This window comes from Amia ocellicauda, chromosome 22 (assembly GCF_036373705.1).
Source record: "Amia ocellicauda isolate fAmiCal2 chromosome 22, fAmiCal2.hap1, whole genome shotgun sequence".
Taxonomy (NCBI): Eukaryota; Metazoa; Chordata; class Actinopteri; order Amiiformes; family Amiidae; genus Amia; species Amia ocellicauda.
In genome coordinates, this window is record NC_089871.1 from 5,044,929 (window position 1) to 5,067,556 (window position 22,628).

A 22,628-nucleotide genomic window follows, 5' to 3' on the forward strand; every position below is an offset into this window, starting at 1 on the left:
TCCACTCAACACACATCTGTTCAGACTGTACCAAACCACTGAATGAACAACAACACTGGGAGAAGTTCAGAGGTCCATCCCTGAAAGGGGTTTGAGGGTACTGACTGTCATTTTGAGCAAAAGAGTTTTGGGGTAGAAATGTATCTCTTTATTAGGATTTCACTTGCAAGTGAGTGTATTTCTAAATTGAAATATTTAAACATCAAATCTGCATGAAGGTAACCAATTTAACCATCTTTAATTCTTAAAACATTCACTGCAAAATTATAATTTTGGAAAAAAGGCCAATATTCAGTGATCTGAATGTTCTTTTGTATGTATCACCACTTACAGTAACCTTCAGAAGCAAACTGATTGGGTTAAGTACACCTTATACCTTTTCTAGAAAACATCTAAGACCTTCCGCAGGTTTTGCATGATTTTTGCATTATTTTGGGACTCTATGATACAATATACCCCTAATCTGTGTCCGTACGTGACTCACTGGGCCACAACTCAGCTTCACGCCAACCATCAAGGGAGGGTGCAACGACTGCATGTAATTATTTGTTTAGGATCACATTCTGTTTCAACTAACCACTCCTGCCTTCCGATACCTCTAAAAGTATAAAGCGGTTTGCTGAACTAATCTTCAGTTCAGTAAGAAACCTGCAACGATGCTGTGGACTGCATCCATCGGCCTTTTGGCTGTCCTAGCTTTGCTCCCGAGCAATGCTGCTGAAGTAAGTTTATATTTTTTTCTAACATAACTATAGCCGTACATTATCGAGGTTTGGAGTTTCAGAGTGAAGCAAGCATTCAATTCAATAACATTAAAACAGAGCAATTATGTGCCCTTATTTGGAATAAATAAATACAGAGTTCTCTTCATATGTCATAGCATGTTAATTTTAATGTTAATGTCTAGAAAGGGACAAGTAAGAGCATTGATGTTCTTATGTATTTTATATTTTCATAAATGTTTTATGAATTGATGAGTCTATGGAGAGAGAGAGAGAGAGAGAGAGAGAGAGAGAGAGAGAGAGAGAGAGAGAGAGAGAGAGAGAGAGAGAGATATGCTATAACCCAAGTGTTTCATTTGTTTTTTGTCTGTTTATTTTTTCAGATTCCAGTTCAGGGTGAACCAGGTACTTTTAAAAAACTATATGTATAGACCCTGAGGAGCTGAACAAATCTATTACTGTGGAAAATAATGATTACAGATATAAATGGAAAGGATGACACAACAATGTCCAATGATACAATCCCATGCTTCAGAGCAGTGCTTCTCAGCCCTGGTCATGAAAGACTGCCTACCCTGCTGGTTCTTGTTCCAACCGAGCTCCCAATTACTTAATTGAACCTTAATTTAACTAATCATTTCCTAAATTTCCTTTTATTTATTTTAAACAGTAGGGGTTTGAAGTATAGAATTGTATAAATAACTTATTCAAGAACCAACTCTTTTATTACACAATTTAAAATCTAAACATATTCTTACTTAATTAAGGTTCAATTAAGTAATTGAGAGCTCGGTTGTTCCAACTGATCTCTTAATGATATAATTGAGCCTTATATTGCATTGTTAGTTCAATTAAGGAATCAATTAAGCAATTCAGATTTCGGATGGATAAAAAATCAGCAGGACAGGGGGGCCTCCAGTACCAGGTTGGGAACCCCTGATATAGAGGATGAGAGCAGCTTTGTTCAAGGGCACTGTATTTCAGCTTGGGCACTCAGCTTGTCCTCCCATAATTCACAATTCTGTTTTTGTAAAATAAATTATATAGATTTAAAAAATTGAATGTATTGTTTCAGTGGTTCTCAAATCTGTCCTGGGGGACCCCCTACCCTGCTGGTTTTTGTTCCAATTATCCCTAATTAGGACTAAGACTACACAATACTATGTACCTGAATATCTGCACGGCTGTATCTCTGTTCTATCTCAGACAGGCTGAAGGGAAAGTCCCTTTATGACGAGCTCTGGGACAACAATAAGGACATTGCCGATAAAACACTGGAAACGGACTTCTTGAAGAAAATGGCCGCTGGAACCCTTCCCGCAGAACGCTATACAAATTTAACCATCCAGGATGTCTACTATGCGGTGGAAGTCACAAAAATACTAAACCGTCTGCAGAAGGAGAAGGATTCCCGTGATGATGTGAAACATTTCTTGATTGACAGATATAGTAGTTACAATCAATTTGCCCAGTTTATGCTACAACAATACAATCTCAAGGTATGAGTCCAGCACCCTCTCTTTATAGACGTACTACCAGTGATGCTCTAATTTTATAATTTAATTTAGGTACAATACAGCGGTCTTTAACGCTGGCAGAGGATATTCAAACAGCGGGTATATGAAAAGAAATCTGGGTTCTGGGGATCTGAAGAAATGACCTCGTTAAATCTCTTTAAATCTCTGTTTTCTTGATACAAGGAAAATGTTTTTTTCTGAATAAAATGTAATTCTTTTCTAAATATGACAAACTTTCCTCCACTGTCCTTTATATTTGGCCCACAGAACTCAGTTGGCATCAAACCCTCCCCTGCAACGGCCAGCTACCTGAAGAGTTACGGGAAGTTTGCCATGCTGGATCACATATACTTTGCAGTCGCCCTTCTGCCCTGTGCCAGACTTTGGCCTTATCTGGCCGAACATCTTGACATCCCGAAAGACAGCCCGTACTACAGGTTCAAGGCTGATAATGAGGGAGGCAACACCGAAAAGCACTACAAGAACCTACTGGAGAAGTACCGCCGTGACATAAAAGAATCATACGCTAATTTTATCTTCCGGCAGCAAATGATTCATGAGAATGAATTCTTTAAGTCGGCGTGATTTGCCTGCTATTCTGCTCCTCAGTCTGCTTCTCAGCAACTAGGTCTTGACTAGAAGACAGACTCCACGAGCAGCCTGTCAAACCCAGGGAACTCCGAGGCAGTAATAGAGTTCAATCAATTAATCAATCAGGCCTACGTTCCCTTTGTTGATTGTTGAATTTTAATCAGTTATAATGTTAAAACTTGGTGGTAATTTTGTGCTCAGTGCTGAAGGCAGATTTGAAGTACAACATGTCCAGCACATTCCAGCCTAGCCTGTGTACAGACTTCATTGTAATTTAAAAAAACATTTTAATAAATATTATTGCATGAATATATATTGTATATTGTTGTTTTTTATGCCTATTGGTCCTTCTAGCTCATTTGGATACATGCTTATAACGACTTGATTCAAGGTTTTTATCCAGCTGTTTCTTGAAGGATACTAGGGTGTCTGCTTCAATGACATGGCTGGGTAACTTGTTCCAGACTCCCACCACCCTCTGTGTAAAGAGGAGCCTCCTGTTTTCAGTCTTAAAAATACTTCCTCTTAATATCCACTGGTGTCCTCTTGTCTAAGAGTCACTTCATCTCCCTTTCATCTCTTTTATCAAGATTCAAAGATGCAATAGTAGGGTGTAAAGAGGCTGTTCCAATTTTGCGAAAGCATTTACAGGGCGTCCCAGTACAAACCAGACACATCTGTTCAAGTGGGCAATAAACTGAGGCAGAGGAGTAAGGACACTTGGAGAACATTTACAGACAGGCACAGAATGTCCCTCTGTCTCTTTGTCCCTCAGCCCATGTCTCCGATTCTCTTGGTGTCATGTCTCCAGCCCCCGTTCCTTCCTTCTCCTTCAGCTCCTCTTCCCTCTCTTCCTGTTCCACTTCCTGCCACCACCTCCTCTATTTCCCCCAGCAGCTCACTGTCCTCTCTTGGTCGCTGTCTGCAGACTCCTCAGTCTATGGCATAATACCACTCCCAACCTGGCATGTTGACCACAGTGACCTGCCTCCCAGATACTTCACCCTGACTCCTCAGTGGGGTTGCAGTGCAGTACCTGTGTGGTGAGAAAGGGCTGTTGACTGGTGATGGTGGGATGAATGGGAACGGAAGAGTTAGTGATATTTGTATTGGGAGCTGTGATTCACTCTCTCCAAGGTTCGAGTGCTGGCGTTGGACCTGGGGTTGGTGGAGTATTAGAAGACTACTGCTTGGAGGGACCCATATTCTCCCTTGGTGGAAAAAAATCCCCAATTTCAGTGTTTTTCCGCAATTAAAAAAAAAAATTAGGTAGTGTATTTTTTGGGGGGTATTATTCTCGAACGTGACATACATGCTTTCCAATCAGTCATACACCCCAGATGAATAGAACATAATTATTATTTTCATTGATTTCAATAACGCACCACAAATTGAATTGAATTGATGATCAAATTCTACTGATGTCGCAGAGTAATCATGCTTAATGTATGGTGTGTGATTGATTGTGTTTCTACTTTGTGAATAAAAAGATGGCTTCAGTTTATTTTCCTGACATAAATCCTTTAAATGCGTTAGAGATCTGTACACAATTGAGTGCAGTCACATTATTGCTGATTATATCCTAGGTACAGTTTTAAAGCCCCCAAAGTTCATTTGTGCATTGATCTGCGCATTAGTACAGTTTGCCTGTGCAGGGGACATTGTCCTGCTGTCTCCGCTGTGTCCGGGCCTCAGATTTTAAAAAACGGACACAAAACAAACTTATAATGTAATATTTTAATAAAACCCTTTATCTGTATAACCTCTTTTTATCTGTGTACTTGGTAAATACAATTACCCATTTATACAGCTGGGTTTTTAATGGAGATTCCAGGTAGAGCACTTTGCTCAAGGGCATGACAGCAGTGTCCCCCACATTTTTGTAAATATTATTAATCTAAGAAATTGTATTGCATTGAAATTATCTCTCAGGTCTTTTTTCTGAAAAGCACAACAATACACAAATATGGTTTCATTTATTTAAAAGTTAAATATTTATTTTGGGAGACAGATTTATAATTTAATTTAAATGTTTATTTAAGAGTTAAATGTTTAGTTTCCAAGCCCATATTTAGGATTTTGTTAAATATTTAGTCAGACGGCAAATATTTATTTTTCAAAAACAGAGATTTAGCATTTATTTAAGTGTTGATTTTAAAATTTGAAATCTGGAAATGGTCTTAATAATTAACTAAATCTGGAAAAACACACAAGATTAAAGATTAAAGATTTAAAAAGACACGCGAAATAAACGTGTGCATTGTTTACCCCTATGTGCCTCCAATAGTAATGGCTTTCTTACATTGCAGAACATTTCCAACTATTTAAGTCAGGGGTTCCCAACCCTGCTCCAGGAGGACCCCATAGCCTGCTGTTTTTTGTTCCAACTGAGCTCTCAATTACTTAATTGAATCTTAATTGAGGTAATAATCTTCTTAGATTTGACTTTTTAAATTGTGTAATAAAAAAGTTGATTGTTTAATACGTTCTTTATACAATTATATAATTACAATTATTTATTCCTTCCCTCTCCTTCAGCTCCTCTTCCCTCTCTCGCTCCAGTTCCTGCCACCACCTCCACTATTTCTCCCCTGTTCACACAGCCGAGACCATGACTCCTGTTGCCACATTTCTCCACCAGCCACCAGAGTGCCCCCCTTCTCTCTCAACATGCAGCTCAATGGTTGTGTCTCTAAGCCCAACCCCCCAGGTGAACAGCACCGATGAACGACTCCAGACGGTGTTACTCGGGAGCCGCAGGTGCTGCTCGGTGGCTGCCCTGGTTCTCTCTGTGAAGAGGGACCACACAGGACTGACCTGGACACAGAGACACACTGTCCAATCTTGGTTACTGCCTGCAGTCTCCTCTACGTGGGGACTTGATCCAAGTCTTCAAAATCATGAAAGGCATCGACCACATCAAACCAGAGGAGCTTTTCCAGATCAGCAGGGACACACGCACCCGGGGACACAAATGGAAATTGGGCTTCAAGGCATTCGAGACAGAAAACAGGAGACACTTCTTCACACAGAGAGGCGCCACAATCTGAACAAACTCCCCAGCGATGTGGCTGAAGCTGAAAGTTTGGGAACATTGGATCACTCAGTTATTAATGGACACCAAACGAGCATGATGGGTCGAATGCCGTCCTCTCGATTGGAAACTTTCTTATGTTCGTAAGTTCTTATAATACCACTCCCAACCTGGCATGTTGACCACAGTGACCTGCCTCCCAGATGCTTCACCCTGACTCCTCAGTGCTGTCCCCATGCCCTGGAGGACATTAAAAGGGCAGGGGCTGTCCTTTTGAATGTGATGAATTGTCATGCTGATGAATATCTAAAAGAACTGAATTACAGAGAACATACAATTCCTGCATTTCAATCTGAATCCCCCCATTTAAAACCTATTTCCCCCAAACAATCACCTCTGAAAACATGCCCCCTATTTTCCCACCAAATGGGGTATTTCACCACAATCTAGCAACCCTGCACCCAAGCTGCAAATTCTTCTTTTGTGATTCTTATTCTTATTCTTATTCTTATTCTTATTCTCATTCTTGTTCTTATTTGTGATTCTCTGGAATCCTCTGGAATCCTGCGTCCCCTGCGCAGTTGAAGGAGAATAGCACTTTCATGACTTTTCATCCAAATGTGCATGCTTTATTACATACAAAGATTATTTGCAGGCATTTACATGTAGTTTAAATATAAATCATGCACATTGAAAATAAAGCTACATACATTGTGATATGAATTCAAATCTATTTTAAAGTGAAGACATCTCATTGTTTTATAAAGCCAAATGTCAAGTCAGTCATATATAATAAAGATAATGATAATGTGTGTGTGTGTGTTTTCCTGTTTTATGCCATGTTCTATTTTGTATGCATCTTAAAAGGGGGATGATAGATTAATTAGGTTTTAGAAATTTAGAGTTTTATTTGACTTTAGTGTTAGATTCGATTCGATTTTTTCCATTTTAATAAAGGCGATCTTATTCATGTTTTAATGACGGTTATGTTAGGATTACGTAAAAAGTGCAGTAGTGCCCTGCACTACTATATGTGTTGTAAATGGATTTATTGAATGTCGAATCACAAAATTAAACCAATTTGTGTGTCCTGTTAGTGCTCCCGTCTGCGGCCCAAGAGTTTGTGTGTGGGAATCCGTAGGACAAGTTTTGAGGATCCCCTTCTTAAAAATGGGTGGCGTATTTTTGGGGCGGAATATGGTCCCTCCAACTTATTAATTGATTTAATTGAAATGATGATCAAATTCTACTGGTATCTCAGAATTATGTTCTCCCTTTCAATAAGATTTAATGTCAATCTTGTATTAAACGTTGACATTTTCAGCTTAAACCGCTAGAGTTCGTTGACGTCCATACTTGCGAGTTTTGGTATGAGTAAGCGAATGTAAGTATAATGCAGAACAAACTAAATATATTTGAAATGTCTATTTTTAGTATTTCCTTTCTGAATTCTTAAACACATGTCTTGGGTGATTAATTTAATGCTTGCAATTTGCATGCAGATAACTCTTAAGTGCTGGAAATGGACAAGGTGTAGAAAAGACATGCAGCCCGTTCATTGCAGCACAGTGTGCAGATTGGGTGAGATCGCTGACTCTCTCAATTCCCTTTGAAAGCAGGAGAAGGCATAGCAGGGGAAAATGTCTGCGGGTGTGCATTTCATTTTCTTTTTGGATAAATACACTCAGCCTAGTCCCACACAAATAATGGTATTATTATTACCTGCCACTTAATGTTTCATGCTTACTTACTAGTGACAGCTTCTGAATGTAATAATTCGCCTGGGTAAGGTCAGTGTCACAATTGTTTTTCCTCTGTAAGAGGATGTGAGCAGTGAGAAACAGTTTCTGTCTTTAAGGCAGAAGGCCAATCTGATATACAGTTCTCTTTTAGTATTATTAGGACTCTTTTAACCCCATTCGTTTTTTAATGCATAGCTGGGGAAAAAACACATATCTTGTTCCCTTTTAAATGGAAACAAAAGCATGAAAACATTTACTCATAAGATAAAATAAATATTAAATTATCTGTTTTGTAGTTGTTAACATAGTATTCTAATTGTGACATTCCCCTCATAAGCACTTCCCATTTCTGCCACTAGACATTTCTCTTTCCCTTCCGAAGCTGTGTCCAGATCTCCGCTCATCATCATTCACTCCTGTCTCAATCACTTAACCATCTTCGCCTGTTCCTCATTGCCCTAGTTTACTCCCCACAGTATATATAGCCCTTTGGTCCTTTACCTCCTTGCGAAGTATTGTCTGCCTCTTAGCTGCACTACCAAGCCCTAGTTTTGTTCTGACTACCTGTTTTGCGACCTTTAGCTATTCTCTCGTGACCTGCCTTTTGGATTTCCCTAGTCTAGTCTGTTCGTCTGATCGATTGACCTCCTGCTTGACCCCTACTACGACTATAGTCTCATCCTCTGGCCTTGTCCGCATTTGAATCCACATCCATTGCTGTACCTCTGGTACACCTGCTTAACACTAATCATGCTAAAGGCAAAACAGTCCTGAATTTAGTTAATAGGCCAAACGTACTCTTACTTCTTTTTTGAAACACATATCTATTAATATATGTTGAAGATCTACTGAAATAATGTTCATTTATTTTAATGTAATGATTGCTTTACCAGAAATGTCCAGTTCCCAGAAACCCTGTTGTAGTAATTGAGTCTCTAGTCCCTCCCTCCTGTAAATCATCCTAAGGTCATTGCGGGAGTTCAGTCTGGTTCCAATACGGCGATCAACATGTAAGCAGCACAGCATGTACAAAAGTTCTGCAATTTAAACGCATGTATCAATTTATTACACCTGTATAGAAAGCGGCAGACAACCAGTGTGTCTTTTCATTGGAACAAGGAGAAATCTTTGTGCTCATGAATTCTCCTTGACTGGGTTAACGTTTGAAATACGTAAGTGTAGCAATGAACAGGTTTGGTTGGAACTGCATTGTACGATTCACATAAAAGTAACTAGGAGGTCCCAAACTTGTGTATAATAAATAAACACAAATTGCAACTTATAGATACAATAGTATCTAGAGACAAAACATCTAATAGCATTGGTATCATATTTAATTTGTCATTGGAGGGTGATCTAGTTGAAAAAATATGACTAAAATGATAACTATGCATTCTTCCATTAATATTTATATTAAAAACACTGTATTAGTTCATTCTGAAATATAGCTTACTCCTAAATGCACTTCTGACATTTTTAAGCAATGTGCTGGAAATAAGATTTGGAGTCGGCAATTCTAAGCAGAATTTATTACGTGCACGCGAAAAAACTGCAGAACACAGCAACAGAAAGTATTAAACAAGTATAATGCTGTTTTTCCAAAGAGTTCAAGGAAGTTCAAAGCTTTTATTCCTATTTTGGGACATACCTTCAAGGGGTTTGACATTTTACAAGCAGTGTCTGATTCGTCAAATAAATAACTATGATAGTAATTTCATTGGCATTTTAAAATAAGCCTACCCATCTTATCAATATTATTACAATTATTACTCATGAATAATAATTATTATCCTGTATATTGCCATTTATATATGGAAGGTCATTTGCTGATAACAAAGATAGGTTTGAAACAATTAAACTTTAATAAGAAATAAGTAGAGAATGTAAGTTGCTGATAAACTGAAAAGGAGTAACTGTGAAGTTAGGAAAAAACAGGTTCTCATAATTCATTGGAAAAAATGCAGGCAAATTAATAGTTACTTGCCAGAAACTTCCAGGGTCACAGCACACAAAGCACAGATGCACAAAATGATTTATATATTCCTCCACACCAGCATCTCGGAAACAGCTGACCTGGGATTTTCACGCACTACAGTTCTAGAGAACCTTGAAGTGGATTTGGTGTAAATTGCATGAATCCAGGGATCTATCCTGCCTTGTGTCAATGGTACAGGCTGCTGGTGGTATAATGGTGTGAGATTTTTTTTCTTGGCACATATTAGTCCCCTTCATACCAATTGAGCATCACTTGAATGCCACAGAATACCAAAGCATTGTTTCTGACCACGTGTATCCCTTTATGGCCACAGTCTACCCATTTTTAAATGGGTACTTCCAGCAGGATGATGTGCCATGTCACAAAGCACACTTCATTTCAAGCTGGTTCCACAAACATGACAATGACTTCAGTTACTCCAAAGGCCTGCACTGTCCCCAGATCTCGAATCAATAGAGCATAGAGGTGAAACAGGAAGTTCACAGCATGAATGAGCGGCCGAAATATCTGCAGGATCTGTGTGATTCTATTGAGTCAGCACAGACCAAAATAATGAAGGAATGTTTCCAGTATCTTGTTGAATCCCTACCGCAATGAATTCAGGCTGTTCTGGAGGTCCTACCCAGTACTAGGTAGGTGTGCCTAATAAAGTGGCCACTGAGCGTATTTCTAGCTTGAAATATTTAAACATCAAATCAGTATGAAAGTAGCCAATTTAAGAATGATTTTGAGAAAATAATGAATAATAATAAGGCAAATATTCAGTGATAATTAAATGTAAATAAATGTTCCTTTGTATGTATCACCACTTATCAGCAAACTGATTGTGTTATATTTTCCATATACCGATTACTTTTCTAGTAAAATCAAAGACTCTGTGTGGGATAATAATCCAATTATTCGTATGATTTTTCAATCAGGGATTAAAAACATACAATATACCCCCTATCTGTGTCCGTACATGACTCACTGGTAACCTGTGAAGTTAGTAAGACAGTTAGCGTCTAAGTTAGTGATACAGAGCCAAGACTTCCTGGAGTCATAACTCAACCCCACGTCAACCGTCTTGGGGGAGTGCACTGAATGCACAGAATTGTTACAAAAAAATGAGGATTGTGTTTCAGGTAGCCGCCCCCAGCTTCCGACACATCCAAAAGTATAAATGCTAAACTCCTCCTCAGTTCATTAATAAGCCTGCAACGATGCTGTGGACTGCATCCATCGGCCTTTTGGCTGTCCTAGTCTTGTTCTCGAGCATTGCTGCTGAAGTAAGTTGATAGTTTTTTCAAACAACTAAATGATCAAGGTTTGGAGTTTCAGAGTGAAGCAAGCATTCAATTCAATAACTTTAAAACAGAGAGAAGAGAGATCCTATAACCCAAGTGTTTAATTTTTTTGTTTCAGTTTCCACTTCAGTGTGAAGCAGGTACTTTTAAAACTTTGTTTATAGACCCTTTGCAGCTGATCAGACCTATTACCATGGAAAATAATGATGGCAAATAAAAATGATAAGGGTGAAACATTTACAAGGCTCTGCATTAAGTAATACGACCAGTGTATAGAAGAGGGTCTTAATGAATCAGTAATGTACTATAGTACTTACAACAGTTCTACAACAAATACTATGGTACTGTGTTTTATACTAAGTTATACTGTAATACACTGTTAAGGTACAAGAAATCAGGTTGTGAAGTGTACCCTTCGGACACAAAGTTTATTGCAAACAGAACACTTCCTTTTATACAGTGTAAGCATGAACAGACGCTGGCTGTTTGCCAAGACATTGCACATCTTATGGAGACAGCTATTTCGCATAGTTTTGATAAATAAACAGTTCCTTGCATCTTTGCAATATATCTGGCATATATGAGTTGCCCAAATGTCATGAGACTAAAACTAGAATCTTGCCCTTTAACTGAGACAGTCACGTAGACAGGAAAATAACAAGATGTACAGTCAAAAATAGGTTATGTTCTTATAGTGTGAGTCTTTGGGTTAAAAGAAAGGACAGGGTGATAGTCAAAGGACTCATAGTTAACAACAACAGATACAATAGGGATGGGGTTATATTATATTCTTACAGCTGCCCTCTTTAATGGGATGTTAACATCACATTAACTCCACCCTGATATCCCTTTCCCTTTTCAACGTTTGTGCTCGAACGTCTCCTATACGTTTTGGATTAAGTGTGGCGACAGAGGAGGAAACTGTGGTTTGCATGCAATTTTATACTTACTATAGTATTACAAAAAATACTACACTATTTTATACCATATTACACTTTTATACTATAGAATACTGTATTATCATAACCATGGTTCCCTGAAAAAGACCGAATGGGAAGAGCCTTTTAACCTGCCAATAATGAAAACATGTACCAAAGCTGCCCTATGGTCCCTGCTGACAGCAGGAAGATTCGCCCCAGCGTCTGTGAAAATTCTTCCCCTGCCAGCTGCAGCCTGCTAGTTCTTTGCTCAAAAGGTCTGACCAAGTGACCCCAGAAGGGTAATGACTGTCTTTATTTTTCAGGGAATCAGGGTTATGATAACAAGCCAACGTTCCCTTTCAAATCGAAAGACAGGCATTACTGAATGGGAAGGCTATACCAGAGATGTCGCGAAGTCAAGATACCTGATTCAAGCCTCCTTCCAAACATGACGGATCGTGTCCGCCACCCAGTGAGTCAGTCGTTGTTTAGTTACAGCCCACCCTCTGGTGGTAGACCCATAGCAGACAAAAAGTTGGTCGGAGCTGTGCAGTGTGCAGTCCTTTCCATATAATACCTTATGGCCCTAACTGGACACAGTGTGTGGAGTCTGCGGTCCTCGTCCTCGTCCCTCAATGTAATGGGAGTTGCCAGGGTTCTCCACTGAGCATCTGCGCCAGTCTTGGGTAATGTGTAAGGTGCTGTAATTTTACCACCAAACCAGTGTCCCCCTGCACGCTAGAGTCACGGCCAGTCAGCGGTGTCTGTGTCTTGCTGGGTGTAGCCCATGGGCATTTACCCAGCATTGAAACATGAGCCTGAGTGGGCCGCCATCAGTTGAAAGTTGAACCTCGTCTGCATTGCATGAGGCAGGTCTCTAGTGACTTGATCCTGTTTTCTGACAGGTAGGCAAGCATTGAAATGGAGTCGAGTCGCATTCCCAAAAACACCACCGATTGTGTGGGTTCGAGAGAGTTCTTCTCCATATGAACTGTAAGACCCAGTAATGTCATGTGTCGTATGACCTCTATGCTGTGTGTTTCTCACCTGCAGTCTGGAGTCTGCGCAGATTAGCCCGTCATCCGGGTAGTTTATGATCACCTGTGATCTGAGAGGGGCCAGTGCTGCGTCCATGCACTTTGAGAACATGCGGGGTGCCAGAACTCATACGCTTGATCCTGAAAGGTGAAGCGAAGATATTTCCTGTGAGCTGGGCAGATGGGGACATGGAAGTAGACATCCCTGAGGTCGATCGAGGAGAACCCGCCACCTGGTCGGACGGACTGGAGGATACGCTGTGCAGTCAACATGCGGAAGGACCCTTTATAGGGCAGCATTTGTACATGTTTTCATGATTGGCAGGTCAGAAGGCTCTTCCCATTCGGTAATGGCTGTCTTACGATTTGAAAGGGAAACTATATTATACTGAAGTATCTTGCAATGTATTATATTACTTACTACGGTATACTGTACTACACTGTTTTATACTATACTGTTTTATACTGTCGTATCTTGCAATGTACTATAGTACTTAGTATAGTAGTACAACATATACTATAGTAGACATATAGTTCTCATTTACATGCAGACAAAGTTTCTCCAGGAACTTTAGCAGTCTAGTTATTATTATTATTATTAATCTACTTAATAATAAATTATGGATGATGATGCCTCTTTGCAATATGTTGCTGTCAGGACTCGCTAAGACTGCACCAATAATACCATAAGACTATGTACCTGAATATCTGCACGGCTGTACCTCTGTTCTATCTCAGACAGGCTGAAGGGAAAGTCCCTTTATGACGAGCTCTGGGACAACAATAAGGACATTGCCGATAAAACACTGGAAACGGACTTCTTGAAGAAAATGGCCGCTGGAACCCTTCCCGCAGAACGCTATACGAATTTAACCATCCAGGATGTCTACTATGCGGTGGAAGTCACAAAAATACTAAACCGTCTGCAGAAGGAGAAGGATTCCCGTGATGATGTGAAACATTTCTTGATTGACAGATATAGTAGTTACAATCAATTTGCCCAGTTTATGCTACAACAATAGAATCTCAAGGTATGAGTCCAGCACCCTCTCTTTATAGACGTACTACCAGTGATGCTCTAATTTTATAATTTAATTTAGGTACAATACAGAAGTTGTACACTGATATTCAAACAGGACGTATATGAAAAACGAATCTGTGTTCTGGGTATCTTAAGAAATTACCTTGCTAAATTTCTTATTCTGGTTTCTGGATACAAGGAAAATTTCAGAAAGCTGTCATTATTTTCTAAATATTAAACACTTTCCTCCACTGTCCTTTATATTTGGCCCGCAGAACTCAGTTGGCATCAAACCCAATCAATTTGCAATCTGCAACGGCCAGCTACCTGAAGAGTTACGGGAAATTTGCCATGCTGGATCACATATACTTTGCAGTCGCCCTTCTGCCCTGTGCCAGACTTTGGCCTTATCTGGCCGAACATCTTGACATCCTGAAAGACAGCCCGTACTACAGGTTCAAGGCTGATAATGAGGGAGGCGACACCGAAAAGCACTACAAGAACCTACTGGAGAAGTACCGCCGTGACATAAAAGAATCATACGCTAATTTTATCTTCCGGCAGCAAATGATTCATGAGAATGAATTCTTTAAGTCGGCGTGATTTGCCTGCTTTTCTGCTCCTCAGTCTGCTTCTCAGCAACTAGGTCTTGACTAAGAGTTCAATCAATTAATCAATCAGACCTACGTTCCCTTTATCGATTGTTGAATTTTAATCAGTTATAATGTCAAAACTTGATGGTAATTTTGTGCTCAGTGCTAAAGGCAGATTTGAAGTGTACAACTGTCATGTCCAGCACATTCCAGCCTAGCCTGTGTACAGACTTCATTGTAATTTTAAAAAACATTTTAATAAACATTATTGAATGCATCTATACTGTATATTGTTGTTTTTGTGGCCTTTTGGACCTTCTAGCTCATTTGGATACATGCTTATAACGACTTGATTCAAGGTCTTCAATGACATGGCTGGGTAACTTGTTCCAGACTCCCACCACCCTCTGCGTAAAGAGGAGCCTCCTGTTTTCAGTCTTAAAAATACTTCCTCTTAATATCCACTGGTGTCCTCTTGTCTAAGAGTCACTGTGTGTCTTCGTCTCCCTTTCAGCTCTTTTATCAAGATTCAAAGATGCAATAATAGGATGTAAAGAGGTTTTTGCAGGTTTGCAAAAGCATTTACAGGGCGTCCCAGTACAAACCAGACACATCTGTTCAAATGGGTAAAAAAACGAGTCAGAGGAATAAGGACACTTGGAGAACATTTAAGAATGTCTCTCTGTCTCTGTTTTCCTCAGAATGTGTCTCTGATTCTCTTGGTGTCATGTCTCCAGCCCCCGTTCCTTCCCTCTCCTTCAGCTCCTCTTCCCTCTCTCGCTCCACTTCCTGCCACCACCTCCTCTATTTCCCCCAGCAGCTCTGTGACCCGAGTCATATCCCCTGTTCACACAGCCGAGACCATGACTCCTGTTGCCACATTTCTCCACCAGCCACCCGAGGGCTCCCCTTTTCTCTCAACATGCAGCTCAATGGTTGTGTTTCAGCCAGTACCCCCAGGTGAACAGCACCGATGAATGACTCCAGACGGTGTTACTCGGGAGCCGCAGGTGCTGCTCGGTGGCTGCCCTGGCTCTCTCTGTGAAGAGGGACCACACAGGACTGACCTGGACACAGAGACACACTGTCCACTCTTGGCCACTGCCTGCAGTCTTCTCTATGGCATAATACCACTCCCAACCTGGCATGTTGACCACTGTGACCTGCCTCCCAGATGCTTCACCCTGACTCGAGAGGACCGCTGTTATGACGTATTTGGGATTCCCTGGAATCCTGCGTCCCCTGACTGGTGGCGCCTGCGCAGTTGAAGGAGAATAGCACATTCCTGACTTTTCTTCCAAATGTGCATGCTTTATTACTTAAAAAGATTATTTGCACCCATTACATGTAGTTTAAATATAAATCATGCACATTGAAAATAAAGCTACGTACATTGTGATATGAATTAAAATCTATTTTAAGGTGAAGTCATCTTTTTGCAGACTGTTTTATAAAGCCAAATGTCAAGTCAGTCATATGTAATGAAGATAATGCTTTTAAAAAGGATTTTAATGATTGTTCACGGTAGTGCGAGATCAGTCAGGGGCTGCAGGATTCCAGGGGATGCCAAATATGTGTGTGTGTGTGTTTTACTGTTTTGTATGCATCTTAAAAGGGGATGATAGGTGAATTACGTTTTAGATCTGTAGAGTTCGTTTTTATTTGGCTTTAGTGTTAGATTTTCAATTTTCAATTTTCAATTTCAATTTTAATAAAGGCGATCTTATTCATGTTTTAATGACGGTTATGCTAGGATTATGTAAAAAGTGCAGAGATCGTGCCCTGCACTACTATATGTGTTGTAAATGGATTTATTGAATGTCGAATCACAAAATTAAACCAATTTGTGTGTCCTGTTAGTGCTCCCGTCTGCGGCCCAAGAGTTTGTGTGTGGGAATCCGTAGGACAAGTTTTGAGGATCCCCTTCTTAAAAAAGGGTGGCGTATTTTGGGGGGGAATATGGTCACTCAATCAGTCATACACCCCAAATTAATAGGACACAATTACACCTTCATGGAATGCAATAACGCACCATGGACTTAATTGAAATGATGATCAAATTCTACTGGTATCTCAGAATTATGTTCTCCCTTTCAATAAGATATAATTTGAATCTTGTATTAAAGGTTGATATTTTCATCTTAAACCGCTAGAGGTCGTTGACGTCCAGACTAGCCAGTTTTGGTATGAGTAAGCATATGTAAGTATAATGCAGAACAAACTAAATATATTTGAAATGTCTATTTTTAGTATTTCCTTTCTGAATTCTTAAACACGTGTCTTGGGTGATTAATTTAATGCTTGCAATTTGCATGCAGATAACTCTTAAGTGTTGGAAATGGACAAGGTGTAGAAAAGACATGCAGCCCGTTCATTGCAGCACAGTGTGCAGATTGGGTGAGATCGCTGACTCTCTCAATTCCCTTTGATAGCAGCATAAGGCTTATCAGAGGAAAATGTCTGCGGGTGTGCATTTCATTTTCTTTTTGGATAAATACACTCAGCCTAGTCCCACACAAATAATGGTATTATTATTACCTGCCACTTAATGTTTCATGCTTACTTACTAGTGACAGCTTCTGAATGTAATAATTCGCCTGGGTAAGGTCAGTGTCACAATTGTTTTTCCTTTGTAAGAGGATGTGAGCAGTGAGAAACAGTTTCTGTCTTTAAGGCAGAAGGCCAATCTGATATACAGTTCTCTTTTAGTATTATTATGACTCATTTTACCTCATTCATTTTATTTAATGCAAACCTGGGGAAAAAAACATATGTTTTGTACCCTTTTAAATAGAAACAATACCAAAACTTACTCTTACTTCTTGTTTGAAACACATATCTACTAGTATATGTTGAAGATCTATTGAAATAATGTTAATTTATTTCAATGTAATGATTGCTTTACCAGAAATGTCTGGTTTCCAGAAACCCTGCATAGAAAGAGGGAGAAAAAAAGGGTTTCATTGGAACTAGGAGAAATCATTGTGCTCATGAATTCTCCTTGATTGGGTTAACGTTTGAAATACGTAAGTGTAGCAATGTACCGGTTTGGTTGGAACTGCCCTGTACGGTGGACACAAAAGTAACTAGGAGGTCCCAAACTTGTGTATAATAAATAAACACAAATTGCAACTTTTAGATACAATAGTATCTAGAGACAAAACATCTAAAAGCATTAGTATCATCTTTCATTTGTCATCGGAAGGTGATCTAGTTGAAAAAATATGACTAAAATGAAAACTAGGCTCCTTGCAGCCACCATGGACTGGTATAGAGAACTGGACTGTTCTAGAGCCGTGACACGCATGCTGGAGGTAATTTTCCATAAACACACGATTCACTTGGTCAGTGTCAATGCCCCAGAATCTTGTCATTTCAATAAATGCCTGAAACTCAACCCCTTTGCCTGAAGGAAAGATGCACATATATGCTGTACAAACATATATTGTATTGATATTGATATTGAAGTGCTTGTGCATTTTACAACTGTTGGAAAAAGACCAGTAGAGGAGGCAATGCGTTCTTCCATTAATATTTATATTACAAACACTGTGTTGGTTAATTCTGTAATATAGCCTACTCCTTAATGCACTTTTGACATTTTTAAGCAAGAATAAAACATTCAATGCAACTATCTGCAATGTCTTTTTTCAACCTATATTGATTAACAATGCATCATAGAGTGACTAACAGATTCCCTAAAATCCGCACAATTCTTGACAGGAGTTTTGAAGTGGAATTGCACCGACATAAATAAATGCCTGAATTGGCCTTTCATTATTTAGGAATAATTTCAGTGTTAGTGTGACTTCAAATCTCTGTCCTGTCTCAAAGTGTTCTATTGGATTTGCTTTCACTTCAAATAGATAGATATCAGAAATGAAGGAGTAACGTAACAGGACATGACCAAAGCTTTGACATACACATTTTCTGAAGCTAAATAAATTAAATCACCAAAACGTTGCGTGCAACCGCATGCCTTTCATTACAACACTTTTATTGTTTTTTATTCTCTCCCAAGATGGCGGACCGAACTCCCACCCAGCATTCCACGGTCACAACGTTGCCACACCACCCCACGCATGCGCGCTGCCTATCAGCGAGCGCCGTGTCGCTTCCTCGTCAGGTGACTCAACACAGGTCGGGTCATGTGACTAAGCATGGAGGCGTCGGCGAGCAGAAGCGTCATTCGGTGAAAACACGGAGGCTACCAGGGGATTGGAAAACGAGCTGCACAATAAGCGGGGGGGAGAAAGAAAAAGACAACAACAGACACGGGTCACACTTTGAACATATCTCGCCTTGTTGTGAAATGAGGGCAACATGGGGGCCAAGGAGTCAAGGATAGGGTTCCTCTCGTATGACGAGGCCGTGAAGAGAGGTGAGTAGCCGAGTGCATCTCTGGCAGCGGGAAGGTGGGACTGCATGCACAGCCCTGTCAGTGTCAGCCGGGGCAGGTGTTGTTTACCCTGGGGCTGCCTGGTCGGGACGTGTCGGCAGTGTCGCCGGGCTGCGGCTCCGACTGGGGGCCGATCGTATGGACCTGCATGGCCATCACACAGAGCGCGATCTCTGTCGTTTGGTGAAAATCAAACCCAAACTGTGGCAAACTGGAGTAGAAAATGTGCCATCAATACCAGCACCGTGTAGAAATCTAACCCCAGTAACAGCCCCTGCCCCCCAGCAGCGCCCTGATGTCGGCTGGTACTAATCAGCTGCAGGGATCCGGCACAACCCTTTTGCAAAGGAGGATGTAAATGGCAATTCATAACAGAGCCTGTCGATAACACGTTGACTGTGCTGTGTGCTGTGTATGGTGTGTGATTGTGTTTCTACTTTGTTAATTAAAAGATGGCTTCAGTTTATTTTCCTGACATGCATCTTTTAAATGCGTTGGAGATCTGTACACGCTTGAGTGCAGTCACATTATTGCTGATTATTTCCTAGATGCTGTTTTAAAGCCCTCTGAGTTCATTAGTGCATTGATGTGCAGGGGACATTGTCCTGCTGTCTCCGCCGTGTCCGGGCCTCGGTGCTCGGGGACCGGGGCTGCTCTGCGTTGTTTAAACGTGTTGTCTTGTCAAGTGGACCGCAATGGTTTTGACGTTGCACTTGAACCCACTCATCGGGGGTTCGTAATGGACGGGATTTAAACTATAACAAGAGAATAGATTAAAACAAACGCACAACGAAAACGATTTTGTGTTTTTATAAATAATGCATTTGTGCATGACCTGTGCACGGTCCTTTTAATCAGAATCTCTTTTCTGTTTATCAGAGTAATATGACTTGATAAAAGCAACGTCATCTGCTTTATATTGCACATTGTCACACAGATATATTTCTAATTAAGCATGGCTACCTTTAACGTTCATCTACACTCAATGTACAAGCAATTTTTATATGCAGTGATGACTGAAACATTTGAATAATGGTCACTACTTTCTTAGAATTTACATTATTGTGGGACACATTGATTAATAATAACTACATCTGTCTATCTCCTCTTATCTAATCTACCTACATACATACATGTATAATAATATGTTTACACTATGAGGTTTGGATATAATTTTACCATAATACCTGAAAAAGGCTACAGGAATGCAAGTACAGTTGAATGTATCCAATAACAAATAGTTGTCATGCTATCAACAATCTATAAATATGCCTCCACTGGTTGTGTTCAGCCTCACTTCCAAAAGATAACATGGACAATATTGAGAAACTGAATCTGCTGAGCAACATGATACACATTTTTCTGTAGCATGATTGCATTAGCGGGCCGACCCAACTAATGCTTCCCTTTACCAGACATCATGGTTTGTTTACTTGCAGAGAATTATAATTTCCAGTAATTGCAAATTCAGACTTGATTCTTTAACCGAGCCATTGTTCGATAAGGCTGTGCTATTTTTATAGAAGGTTTTGACAATGTAAGTGGGTTATCACGTTTATGTAATTCCACTGTTGAATATGAAGTATTTGACTGAGGAAGCACATTTGGCTTCTGATATTTTTAGAGAATAGTGTATTCCCCGCTGCATTCAGACGTTTCGCTCAAGGCTTTCCCCATCAATCGGTTCAGACTCATTTATCACATTAAAACTAATTAACATTCTGTTGAACACAAGCTGATTTCCCCCACAATCAGCAGAGGGGGTCATTTGCAGGGATGCAGAGAGAACACAAAACACAATTTATTGAGTAATTACAATTATTCCTCTATATATTCTGGCCCACCATGGAGGATAAATAGAACAGATTCATACATAGTCAACCACAAGAACATTATTCTAAATCAAGTCCCACTGCAGTTTTTAATTCTTCTTCTGTTGACCTTGCATTTATGGACCAGTAGATGCCTGCAAGGAGTGCAGAGGGTCTTTGGATAGGTTTACATTTCTATTACACTAATGGCAAATTAGTGTGATTAATTGTTACACTACTTAGACACACTTGGGAGCTGATGCGCAGGGAAAGCCCCAACTGAGGCAAACCTTGAAATGAGTCGCAAAGATAACAGTTTTGTCTTCTCTGTTCTTCATTTGTGGCTGATGACGCATTACACCTGAGATCTGACAAGAAGGTTATTTGAGATTGTGTGAAGTCAGAGTTTTCAGTACAGTTCAGGGGAGATCTACAACCTTTACTTCATAGCGAAGGCCAAAGGTTTCGCTGTACTTTGTAGCGGGAGAGGAAATGTTATCAGGTCAAAGGTTTCTGCAGTGGTTGCTAGTTTCGACGTGATTACAGATATTAGTAGTTGGAATAAAACGGTAAAAGCCAGAGGTTTACCTGCATTCATGCTCAGATGAAGAAGTAACTATAGCACAGGTAAACAAATCCACAATTCTGCTTTTTCTCCCAACCATGCTGCTGGTTCTTGGAATTCACTTTATTTCCTGCAAGTGCTTGGCACTCGGTTCCTCATACAACAATGTAATCGTATCAAAACAACACAGGTGATATGTTTCCCATGGAAAATTTTGTTTTATTACAGCTGCTCTGTGAACTTTTTGCTGTAAGAGGGGAGAATTACAGAGCAGTGGGCAACAATGTGAAAGTAGACATTTGCCGTATTTGTATGGATCTTTATTACACTTTATTACATCTGTGCTATTAATAATAATAATAATAATAATAATAATATTATTATAGAATACACATTTAAACTATTGCTATCTTTACGTACAGCAGTTTACATTATTGGTTCAGAGCCTAAAGAATACTGACACACAGTTGTTTTATTTTTTTATTAAAAGTATTAGGCTAACATTTCTAAGGAGTTATGTTGATTACTTATAAAATCATACAGATTATAATATATGCTTCGTTATTCATCTATTCTTATTATGGTGACTACAACAAAACTGGCGGTAGGTATTTGTGCATTGCAGTACACCTTCTGAGCGATAAAAACTGGCCTAGATTTTTAGTTTTGTGATTATGTCTCATTATTTTAGCAACTTCCAGACTAGTCTTTGAGTCGATTAATGGACTTATCATATCTAAAGCTTTTCAAGTTGAATTGTTTGTGCAAGATTGCTTTATAACATTTTAATTATAGAAACAGCTGTTTTAGATTTTCCAGGTTTAAGTGAGTCTAGTGTGACCCAGCCCTTCGTTTTTATTTCCTGGGTTTATAAATACGTATTTGGAGATGGTTATATACTCTGAAGCTCCTGTAGGCACTTGCAGCTTGTGACAGTGCTGTCAAGCATTGGCTGTCACTGATAGCATTGTGTGTCTAGAGATGGAAAACTCTAGAGAGGACTGGCCAAATCTGCAGAATTAATGTCATTGTTCTTCTCATGCAGTGGAAAAGCTATCGCACATTTGCATGTTCTGTGTCTTAGTGTCCTAGAATACAAATACATTGCATCACAGAATTACAATACGCACAGTGTTTTAGACCTCTGAAAGGCATTGTATTGGGATTTTCATATGAATTTTTGTTTGTTTCTTAGATTTTTTCGTATGTGTTGTTTTCTCCCTCTATAGCCAGTGTTCCCTCCAGTATCCGACCACCTGAATTATTTAAGCAGAATTGCAGAAAACGGAAATATAAGATGTGATAAAACTGAGGTTCTTAAACTGTGGTCCATAGGCCACTAGCGTCCTGCAAGCTCCCTTCAGTTGTTCTGCAGAGATGTTGTGTAATTATGG

At 39.7% G+C, this 22,628-nt stretch overlaps 2 protein-coding genes and 1 long non-coding RNA gene across 4 annotated transcripts in view; all 3 read left to right on the top strand.

The window, feature by feature from the left end:
- Positions 1 to 655: 655 nt before the first annotated feature.
- LOC136718065 (uncharacterized) lies at positions 656 to 3,143 on the top strand. The gene is made up of 4 exons (XM_066695689.1): positions 656 to 722; positions 1,106 to 1,127; positions 1,929 to 2,221; positions 2,507 to 3,143. The coding sequence occupies exons 1-4, from the start codon at positions 657 to 659 to the stop codon at positions 2,822 to 2,824; spliced, it is 699 nt and encodes a 232-aa protein (XP_066551786.1). The 5' UTR covers position 656; the 3' UTR covers positions 2,825 to 3,143.
- A 7,658-nt stretch (positions 3,144 to 10,801) lies between these two features.
- On the top strand, positions 10,802 to 14,727 carry LOC136717977 (uncharacterized). Its single transcript, XR_010805250.1, has 3 exons — positions 10,802 to 10,870; positions 13,584 to 13,876; positions 14,142 to 14,727. It is a non-coding gene; the product is annotated as an uncharacterized LOC136717977 (long non-coding RNA).
- A 3,886-nt stretch (positions 14,728 to 18,613) lies between these two features.
- Positions 18,614 to 22,628, top strand: part of usp32 (ubiquitin specific peptidase 32) — a 48,164-nt gene continuing 44,149 nt past the window's right edge. For both annotated transcript variants that reach the window (XM_066695540.1, XM_066695541.1), the window contains exon 1: positions 18,614 to 18,840. In XM_066695540.1, the coding sequence (XP_066551637.1) occupies positions 18,783 to 18,840 (58 nt within the window). In that variant the 5' untranslated portion in view covers positions 18,614 to 18,782. The remainder of the gene's footprint in view (positions 18,841 to 22,628) is intronic.